Source organism: Colossoma macropomum, unplaced genomic scaffold (assembly GCF_904425465.1).
Source record: "Colossoma macropomum unplaced genomic scaffold, Colossoma_macropomum, whole genome shotgun sequence".
Lineage (NCBI taxonomy): Eukaryota > Metazoa > Chordata > Actinopteri > Characiformes > Serrasalmidae > Colossoma > Colossoma macropomum.
In genome coordinates, this window is record NW_023495193.1 from 41,737 (window position 1) to 53,177 (window position 11,441).

The 11,441-nt window shown below is 39.5% G+C and overlaps 1 protein-coding gene across 1 annotated transcript; it reads right to left on the minus strand.

Annotated features, from left to right (window-relative positions):
* Positions 1-8,596: 8,596 nt before the first annotated feature.
* Positions 8,597-11,058, minus strand: LOC118801124 (GTPase IMAP family member 7-like). Its single transcript, XM_036561290.1, has 2 exons — positions 10,995-11,058; positions 8,597-10,350 (listed from the first exon to the last, which is right to left on the minus strand). The coding sequence occupies exons 1-2, from the start codon at positions 11,056-11,058 to the stop codon at positions 9,035-9,037; spliced, it is 1,380 nt and encodes a 459-aa protein (XP_036417183.1). The 3' UTR covers positions 8,597-9,034.
* Positions 11,059-11,441: the final 383 nt, after the last annotated feature.

The following is an 11,441-nucleotide window of genomic DNA, read 5'->3' on the forward strand; positions in this document are numbered from 1 at the left end:
TCTGAACACGCCCCTTTTAGTGTCTATAGTTTGTGGATCTGCAGCTTTAATTAGTTAAGAACAGGATTTTTTGTGAGAGTCAGTCAGCAGCCTGTAGTGACGTCACATATTACATACCCACACACATTTTCTGAAACCACTTATTCTTCTGAAGCTGGAGCCTATCCCAGCAGTCAGTGGGCGGAAGGCAAGATGTATTCAATATAATACTTTAATAATTAATATATATTGTATGCGTCAAATCAATGACCTGATTACAGTCTGTAGATTTCACTGGATGTTTAATCAGTTTCACTTTTATGTTCCAATTTAAATTTTTCATCTATTTATTTTGTTTTTATAGAAGTTTTTAGTTCAGCTGCAGTTGTAAGTTTTCCACTGTGCAGTCATGATGTGGAGGTTTAGTGTCAGAGTGAGAAACAGAGTCACTGTTTTTTCTACTGAAATGCTCCATCTGTCCTTCACTCCACATTAACATCATTTATCCTCTGTATGTTTTACCTCCTTTATCTGAACACAACACCATTCTGAACATCTGTGTTTCTCATTTCTGTCTCTTCATCTTTCATTCTGAGACGCTGATGATGATGATGAGTTTATGTAGAGTGAACCTCTGGAATTCTTACCTTCTGCTACTTGTCCTAGTACTACTGTACACTCCTCTGTTGTGTCTCCATTGGTGACCTGACACAGATAATCTCCTAAATCTGACCATCTGAAGTCTCTGATCTGTAAGGAGACGTTTCCTCTCTGCAGCTCCTGAGTGAACAGACTCACTCTGCCCTCGTAGCCCCTCCCCTCTGTCACCTGCCTGTTCTTATAGAGACAAACACAGTCCGTCCCCTTAAACCACCTGATCTCCATGGCAACAGCACTGATTTCAGGAGACAGGTGACAGGAGAGAGTGACCTCAGAGAGAGACTGCAACTCTGTATAATGGGGTCCAATAGGTTTGAACTCATCTGTGTCAAAACACACACACACACACACACACACACACACACACACACACACACACACACACACACACACACACACATAAACACACACATTAATAGTTGTGTTTCGTGTGTCTCCACAATAAAAATAAACTCTCTGATTGAATATTATTTAATGATGTTCACAGTAAAACTTTTGTAGGTTCTGGAAGTTTAACTTACTGTTTCTTGCAGCCGCCATTTTTATCTCTTTATCTCCTCCTACAGATTCACACTAATACAATCCTACAGAGAGAGAGAGAGAGAGAGAGAGAGAGAGAGAGAGAGAGAGAGAGAGATAGTAAAAGAGAGAGAGAGAGAGTAAGAGTGTGTTATAGGGGTGAGAGAGAAAGATACAGAGAGAGATTATTCAGAAACAGCTTTATTTCCATTTAGCGCTTCACACATTCACACGGAAATCCTTTCATAATCATAACTACGTAAGTCATAATATATTGGGTATATTTGCTTTTATAAACCACGGTTGGTCATATCGCTGCTGGTGGTGAAATATGTCCACATTTTAAATCAGTTCATATCAGGTTTTTGTTTATAACAGCAGATCCATAATAATAAGACCGAGTTTAAACTCTCCACTAATCTCACACACGACTCTCCACTTTAGCGTCCAGAGCGGAAGAAGCGGCAATTACTTTCACTTCCACCTTCATTGCAGTTGTTTTGTTTGAACGTCACTGTTGCTGCCAGACTGGTCTAAGGATTTTCAGATATTTCCTAAAATCACAATAGTCTGGTGTAAATTAAATATTAAACTTAAAACAGTATTATCTTCCATCTAATTCAAACTGTGCCTTCAGATGACACACATAAGGCGTGAAATACACACACAAACACTACTGAATGCTGAGGCCCTCTGCTCATCAACTCAAAACACCACTATAAAACCATTACTGCAATGATGCCTACTCATTACACCTACAGGAGCTTTTATGAATCCCATTCTAGATCCATAGGCATTAATATGGAGTTGGTCCCCCCTTTGCAGTTATAACAGCTTCCACTCTTCTACCTACAGAATTGTGGTAGTGTCTGTGGGAATTTTAGCCTGTTCATCAAGAAGAGCATTTGTGAGGTCAGACACTGCTGTTGGACGAGAGGGTCTGGTTTGCAGTCTCCGTTCTAGTTCATCCCAAAGGTGTTAGATGGGATTGAGGTCAGGGCTCTGTGAGGGCCAGTTAAGTTCTTCCACACCAAACTCACCCAACCTTGTCTTTATGGACCTTGCTTTGTGCACTGGAGGTCAGTCATGCTGGAACAGAAAAGGGCCTTTGTCACAGGCAGTGTCCACTGCTCCAGAGTCCAGTGGCAGCAGCTTTACTCCACTCCTTCTGATGCTTGGCATTGTGCTTGGTGATGTAAGGCTTGCATGCAGCGGCCATGGAAACCCATGCCATGAAGCCCCCAGCGCACAGTTTTTGTGCTGATATTGATGCCAGAGGAGGTTTGAAACTCTGCAGTTATTGAGTCAGCAGAGTGTTGGTGACTTTTATGCACTATGCGCCTCAGTACACTGCTCTGTAACTGTACGTGGTCTGACACTTCGTACCTGAGTTTCTTGGGTTCCTAATTGCTTCCACGTTTCAATAATATCTCTCATAGTTTTTCATGGAATAGCTATAACGGGAAGACAAACTGAATCATTGCAATTGCATTCTACAATCCCATTTCCCAAAAAGTTGGGACGCTGTGCAGAATGTAAATAAAAAATAGAGTTCAATGATGTGCAAATCATGTAAACCATATTTTTAAAGAAAATACTGCAAAGACAACATATCAAATGTTGAAACAGAGAAATTGTATTGTTTTTTGAAAAATATATGCCCATTTTGTACTTGATGCCAACAACATGTTCCAAAAAAGTTGCATGGGCATGTTTACTACTGTGTTTTATCATCTCTTCTTTTAACAAACTCTATAAGTGTTTGGGAACTGATGAGACTGACTGGTGTAGTTTTAAAAGTGATATGTTCTCCCATTCTTGTATGATTTAGTATTTCAGCTGCTGAACAGTTCGGGGTCTCCTTTGTCATTTTTTTCATTTCATAATCTTTACTTTTGAAAGACTCAGCCTGTTTGTGAAGCTCTTTTATACCCAATCATTTTACTGACCTGTTGCCAATTAACCACCAGGTGTTTTTGTTAGCATTACACAACTTTACCAGCCTTTTGTTGCCTCTGTCCCAACTTTTTTGGAACGTATTGTTGGCATCAAATTCCAAATGGGCAAATATTACAACAACAACAATATTTCTATGTTTCAATATCTGATATGTTGTCTTTACAACTACTTTACTTGTGTACTAATTTGCACATAATTCCATTTTGTTTTTATTTACATTTCGCACAGTGTCACAACCTTTTTGGAAATGGGGTTGTACTACAGTACCACACTCAAATTTACTGAGCTCAACCCATTCATTTACAAATGTTTGTAAAGGCAGACTATGTGCTTGATTTTATACACCTGTGGCAATGGGACTGAATGAAACAACTGAATTCAATTATTAAGTGGTGTGTCCTAATAGTTTGGTCCTAATAGTGTACATTTAATGTGTGCAGCTACATTAAAGTAACACACTATTGAATTTCAAATAAGTTTACTTCAGACTGTAGACCCTTTTAAAGTTAAATCTAAATAAAGAAGACATTGCAAAGCTGCATTCATATTCTAGCAACAGAAGTGTATATGTAGCTATCTAAATGTTGTGTAAACAGTTGTTCAAGTTGTTTTGAAAAGAATGTGATGTGGGCTGGATTTTGTATAACTTCAAACCTTTGTGAGGCTAATTAAAGTCCCATTGTTACTATCACCTGTGAATTATGTAAGTTTCGTGTACCATCGTTCTACAGCTGTCTTGAACTCTTTATATTCTCTCTAGCTGTACTTTATTCTGTTCTCTAGAACAGGCTGACAGCTTGGCAGATAACGTTGCCAACACTTATCTTGTATATTGTAGCAAACCTAAGCTAATCAGCCTTGCTAACTGGCTCCAACTATAATAAAACACAGCTCGAAATGTCCACATTTATGTTGCATCTACCATCAAATATGAACATCATCTGTACTAGCATTTATTTATTTATTTATTTATTTATTACATAATTTATTTATAACATAATGGTAAACCTATAGAGAAATTAACATCATTGTAATATGGAAAGCAGAACTATTTATATGACAGATTGCGAGGTTTTCATATGTAAAGTTCTGATGTGCTAAAATATGCAGCTGCAACATTCTCGATTTAATGACTGTATCTGGCTGTTAGTGATGTTGTTAAATGCATGTAAAAAGACAGTAGAGCAGTTTATTCAACCTTTATTTACTTTATTATTTAATTTCTGTTTTCTGTAAATGTTGTAAATAGTTTGGCAAAGTCAAGCACAATAACCACTTACCTCCTGCAAAGAGATCTTTCCATCCAAGAGAGCTAATCTGAAGCCATACAGTGCAGATTGCTTAAGAAACAACTTGTGATCAATTACATCAAATGCACCACAAATCATTTTGTTCTTAAATTCTGCTAACAGTCTTCTGTCCTTTGTATCAGGGTTGTACTTAAGTATGCACAAGTATGCATATTGAAAAATTATCATGAGAAATTTAGTTTACAGTAAAATTACACTGGTGGAACATTTGGATATCTGTGTTGTGTGCACTGTCCCCCTAAGTGAAAGAGGCATTTGTTGTTCTAGTTGTTGTTAATGTTGTTGTTTGTTGGTCTAATAAAAGAACATTCCTTGAGGAGAAATAAAGGTCTCCTTTGAGATGCCACTGAGATGCCACATTTGGTGTCAGAAGTTGGTCAGCACCACCAAGTGTCAAGAAACTGAGCAGTGCACCAAAAACTCAAAGGCAAAAGGCAAAGAAGACAGAGCCCAGCAGATGGGGGTACTGAGCGCTATTCCTGTCCTCTTCTGGACAGACTCAGCCAGCCAAAAGCAACCTGGCTGTCACTTAAGAAAATGCTTCAGGACAGATGAAGGATAAAAAGAGAGTGGAGAGAGCTGAGAGAGTGTACTGGCAGTAGAGCTGAGCACTGTGCTCTGGAGAACACCACAACTTTTCGTGGGTGTCACCTGTGAGGAGCTTAACAGGCAGGGAACAGAGCAGGTCGGGCTAAACGGAGGAGCAGAAGCAGGAGCTGTGGAAGTTGCATCCTTGTGGCTATGGAGGAGGACAGTACACAGACTGACTTAATACAGCACAGCACCAACAGCGTTGATGCCACCCCAATTCAGCTCTGCCTTCACAGGCTTCTGCTTGCAAAGAAACAGGCCAAGCAACAGAAAATCAAGGAAATGGGGGTCTCAGGAAGAGTAAGCATCCCCTGGGAAGCGTGGGTCATCACAACAAAGACAAAGGATGATAGCTGGTGCTTTTGTATGGACCAGTGCTACTGGTAGTCTTTGCTTGGCTGCCGGAACTGGAGGAGGACAGCGCACATGCAATAGGGTTTACCGAGGAACTCCATCACCGTCTCCATGCCATGCACCAGCTTGCAAGGGATTACCAGGGCGTGGTCAGTGCTCACCAATAGTGGGCATATGATGCTGGGCCATGAGTATGCAAAGTTGCACTACTACAACACTGATACTCAGCTTGTCACTCATGTCCAGAACTGAGGAGATTGTTTAGTTCAATCATCCCACAAAAGAGCTCAGAAACACTGAGATAAATAACTAGATCATCAGATTTATCAGTCTACTCAGGCTTTAGTAGGAACTGCAGTGTTTGTAAAGAAGCTGTTTGTTGAGTTTCTCTTTCTCAGTCTGTCTCACAAGCATGTCTGCTATACACCACACACTGATTGTAATACAGTTATATAGACAAGCATTTATAATATAAAGACTATGTGTTATTATATCAATTTACTGGGTAAGTTTTCTAAAAGTCTCCTAAAAATATGTAAAGTAACTGTATTCTGAACGCTGCCTTCTCACAATGTAACATGGGCTGAATACAGATACCTACTTTCTGTATTCTGTATAGTTTCTGCTACATCCCAACCATGATGTTTAATTATAATGATGAATAACACACACACACACACACACACCACAGCACATCATGAACACATTTCTGCAGTGATTCATTAGTCCAGGAGTGTCCAGTCTTGTCTGCAAAAGGCTGGGTTAGCTGCAGGTTTTCATTACAAACAGGCAGAAGCTCCTGATTCTACTCCTTTATTCAACTGATCTCAGTCAAACAGCTGATCATTTCAGAGCTTCTGCTTTGTTGTAATGAAAACCTGCAGCCGCACTGGCCCTTTGCAGAGGAGACTGGACGCTCCACCACTTTAGTTCATTTTTAGTCATTGTGATTTTATTTGTAGTGTTTCGTTATTATTTTCTTCCACAAACATTAATGCACAGAAATCATTTGAGACCTTAAAGGTGATGTTTATGTAGCTTTAGACTGAGTGTAAATAGTGTCTTTATCATATTAGTGAATATACAGTTCTGTTGTGTGAGAGGCTGCAGTTTTAGTGATTTAGTTCAGTTCATTTACAGCTTCATACTGTAGTGATGCTGTACAATATATATGCTTAAATCATCAAAGTATTAAACAATGTTACTAGTAAATGTGCATTTTAGAGAAAGTAATTTGTACATAAGATAATTTCTTTAAATTATAACAAAAAAGTTCATATATTTAAACAACAAATATTAATATACTTCATATCTACAGATTATGAATCATCTTTAATAATTATTCAGCACTCCTGCTCTCCTCTCTGTCACTCCAGGCTCTCTCTCCTCTTCTCTGTGTGATTCTCCCTGAACAGCTGATATATGATTATCTCACTCAGCTGCTTTCCACGCTGCACTTTGATCAAACTGAACAAGCTCAGGCATCAGCCGCTGTTTCCAGCCAGAGGCTGCATGAAGCTCTACATGCTCCATGTAATGCAGCAGCGACTGGAGCTGCTCACAGAGCCTCCACTTCTAACGTGCTGCTCCACATTCACTGCAGTCCTAAGAGCTGATCCTGAATCAGTGATTAAAGGCAGTAAGTGAAGCAGTCTGATCTCTGCTCTCTCTGTTCTTCCCTCCACACAGTTATCAGGGTGGGAAGAAGAACTGAAGATAATCATGCTCTAATCTTCACTCAGTAATGACCACAGTCACATCACTGATCCACAATGTTTTTTGGATTTTTGGTAGTAATTTAGAAGTTGAAAAGAAGTAGGTTTGATTAGTGGGGAACCTTGGTGGCCTTCTAGGCCCTCAGAAAAGGACTAATAATTTTGTGCAACTAGAAATACATGCCTGCATTTAATTTCATAGCATCATCATGGATGTTGTATTTATACTTAGTGTGTATTGTAGTAATAGTCTTATCACATTGTTAAGTTTTGATTGGAAACAAAAGGGTTAAAATCTTGAAACTCTTTCAGGGTCCACTGGTTCAGTAGCTGGACTGAAAGCCAAAAACATCAGAATAACCACCAACATAATTAGTAACTGACAGTGAAATCAGCCAAGCACATTTTGATTTACAATGCGTGAGATCAGTTTAGAGAGAAAAATATCACTATAGGCCTTCTGGAAGTTCTGGATACATCACTGAGTGTGAATATGAGCTGCATATAACCAGGTTTTAGTTAGTTGTTAGAACAGTGGCAGCAGCTCTGTGTCACAGATCTTCACTGAAAGAGTCACTGTAAACCTGCTACATACAACACAACATATATGTTAATGTCTGTTATACACTTCAAATAGAACATACAGAATGCCTTTTACAAGCTTCAAATGTATGTGTTTAATCTAGAATAGCCAGAAAATGTGTACCAACATTAGCTTAACACTAATGTACTATTAAAAGGGTGTTAGCAGAAGCTAGCATTATTATAGAGATTTTTGTGTGTGTGTGTGTGTGTGTGTGTGTGTGTGTGTGTGTTTTGACATTTAGGGCACAAAATAAAGCTTTAATACTGTTTACATGTTGTCAGTAAATGAACCGATGGCTGATTATCCCTTAAGGTTTTAATGGAGCAGCAAGAGAAAATTCTGCCACTGCCAGCAGTCAACTGGTCATCAAGGTCATCAAAAGATCAGATTTTCTAAACTTTTGCCATGAACCATGAAATGGAATAAACCAGATGTTAATTTACTTTTATGCCAGGACACCAAATATCAGTATTTTCAAACAAAGTCCAGTATTGTACACCTTTTTCCACCTTAAATAAACAATCAACACTGTTAAACATCTCCTCTGATATCCATGTGTTTTCTCAGTGTTTTTGATGCTGTCACGATGCCAGTGATTGAATTCCTGAATGCCTCCATCAGTAGTGCACTGCTACGAGGCACTGAACAATGTTTCTTCAACACCAACACCAAAACCACTTAACAGTAACAGTACACCACTGGATTTGATAGTAGCCAAGATTTTTAAGGATTCTAGATTATGTGAACACAAATTGTGGAATGAAGAAAAGTCAATAAATTAAGATTAGAGAAGAAATTAGGAAAATATTACATTTATAAATTTGTTTTAAAGTGATAATAAAGACTAATATGACTGCAGCAATTACTCATACAAATGTTTTATCATGCATTTTTATATTTTGGAATTATGCATTAATTACAAATACAAAAAGAGGTAATGGAGGAAGACAAAACAGCATTTCAGCTGTGGCTGAAATAGGCATGTCTGCTGCTCATGAGCTCATTAGTCTGACTGTTTAAAGCTAAATCACTCATTAATACAGTAACATTCTGTATAATCACAATAAAACCAGATACAGTAACACTGCAGTAATACAGTACAATACTGTATAATCACAGTAAAATGAAATACAGTAACACTGCAATAACACTCTAACGTACTGTATAATCAGAGCAAAATGAAATACAGTGACACTGCAGTAATACAGTAATATACTGTGTAATCACAGCAAAAATGAAATACAGAGATCCTGGAAAGAGCTGAAGAAAAAAATTCTGTTATTCTGAGCTGATCTCTCTATCAGCTTCTACCATCAGTCAAATCAGAGCATCTGCTATGAACGAAAGTCAGTCAGGAGCTCTCACTGATCTGACCGAGTGATTATAACTGGATCACTGAGAGTTCCCCAAAGCAGCCGCTGTGTTAACCTGCTAAACAGTCCTCTAGTGTCCTCCTGATGATCATCTCCTCCTGCTGTGACTCCCCCTCTGACTCCCTCTCTGAGTCTCCGTCTCAGTGTTTCTATCTCTCTCTCCTTTTCATCCATCCTACAATCAAACTCTTTCTGTTTCTTTGTCATGAGCTCCCGGATTCTCTGCTGGAGTTCAGGCAGGATGATCTTCATGAGGTTCCTCTCTGCCTCCATTCTGGCTTCTCCTTCATATGTCTCCCTGATCTCCTCCATCTCCTGTCTGTGTCTCTCCTCCATCTCTCTCTTCTCCTTTTCAGTCTCTTCTTTCAATCTTTCCAGCTCCAACTGAACTTCATTCCTCTGCTGAATCTCTCTCTCCACCTCTCTCTCCAGCTCTGCCTTTCTCTCCTCATCTCTTTCCTCTTTCAGCATTTCCTCTAGTTTAGTTATTCGCTCTTCATGCTGATTTATTTTTGTATGAATGTCAGCAGTTGATTCTGTAAACTTTATTAAAGTCTCCTGTACACATTTCTCCAGTCTCTCTCTAGTTTCTCTTTCTTGTCTCTCTCTCATCTCCTCTCTTTCTCTCACAATTCTTTTCTCCATCTCTCTGATCTGAGATTCTGTCTCCAGGTAGATCTCACTGCTGTAGAATTTCTCTCTGTTTCCTTCCACCATCTTCTCTATCTTCTCCAGCAGCTCTGAGATTTGAGAACCATCTCCACTCTCCTTAATGCTGAGACAGTGAAACCTGTTCCCACATTTCTCTACAAGTCTCTGGACCTCCTGGTTTCCTGACTGGATAAACTCTTCAAAGTTCTTCTCTTGGACTTCATCAGTAACAGTGAAAAGGATCATGGTGTTCCTCCAACATCTCTCTCCAAAGATCTCCTCCATTTTCTCCAGCATGCCTCTCTCCTCTCCTGTAGACTGCTTCACTGGTATGACTAGGAGGAAGGTGTGGGGTCCTGGGGCAGACAGACGGATGCAGTGTCCCACGTCCTGTCTCAGCTCCTCCAGAGAGAGTCCAGGACAGAACCAGTCAGGAGTGTCCACCACAGTCACCTGCCTCCCAGCCACCTCCCCCTGTCTGCTCTCACTCTGCTGCCTCACTGTAGACGCTCCAGCCTGGCTCCTCTCCTCTCTGCCCAGGATGGTGTTTCCTGCTGCTCTCTTCCCACATCCAGTCCTCCCCAGCAGCACCAGCCTGAGCTCTGATACAGGAACTGACTCTGGAGAGGCTGAACTAGAGGATTCTCCACTCACTGTGAATCAACAACAACAATAAGGAAATGATGTTAGTGTATGTGGATATTATTCTCTGAGTATTTATGAAATAAACATATGAAAGTCTATTTATTTACTATCTGGATAAAGTCCTTCAGTGCTGTTTCTTCTCCTGAGTGGTGCTGCTGAGTCTGGAGTCTCTCCACTGACTATGAAACAGAAGAATCAGACATAATGGAGATTAGGTGTACTTTGTAGATAGATATATAATAGCATATATTATAAAATTCACATACAGGTTTTACTGTTGCTGTTTAATGTTTAAATGTTATCACTAAATTGTTATAAAACTTCATATCATAAAACAATTGACATTTTTTGTTTAAATTCTTATTAAACACACATTTTCTCAAGTAAACTTATACATTCTAAAGTAACACCTCCACTGTGTGGTTAGTGTTTCATAGTGATATACAGTGCATCCGGAAAGTATTCACAGTGCTTCACTTTTTCCACATTTTGTTATGTTACAGCCTTATTCCAAAATGGATGAAATTCATTTTTTCCCTCAAAATTCTACACACAATACCCCATGATGACAAAGTGAAAAAAGTTTGTTTGAATGTTTTGCAAATTTCTTAAAAATAAAAAACAAAAATATCACATGTACATAAGTACTCACAGCCTTTGCCATGACACTCAAAATTGAGCTCAGGTGCATCCTGTTTCCACTGATCATCCTTCATTTGTTTTGACAACTTGATTGGAGTCCACCTGTGGTAAATCCAGTTGATTGGACATGATTTGGAAAGGCGCACCCCTGTCTATATATGGTCCCATAGTTGACAGTACATGTCAGAGCACAAACCAAGCCATGAAGTCCAAGGAATTGTCTGTAGACCTCCGAGACAGGATTGTATCGAGGCACAGATCTGGGGAAGGGTACCGAAAAATTTCTGCAGCATTGAATGTCACAGTGAGCACAGTGGCCTCCATCATCCGTAAATGGAAGAAGTTTGGAACCACCAGGACTCTTCCTAGAGCTGGCCGCCTGGCTAATCTGAGTGATCGGGGTAGAAGGACCTTAGTCAGGGAGGTGACCAAGAACCCAAGGGTCACTCTGACAGAG

Excerpts from the sequence above, each read along its gene's own strand:
- LOC118801124 (XM_036561290.1), bottom strand. The coding sequence starts at position 11,058 with ATGAAGGATGATCAGTGGAAACAGGATGCACCTGAGCTCAATTTTGAG. Across the intron at positions 10,351-10,994 it reads TGAGTGTCATGGCAAAGGCT|TGAGTGGAGAATCCTCTAGT; the intron begins GTGAGTACTTAT and ends GTTGATTCACAG.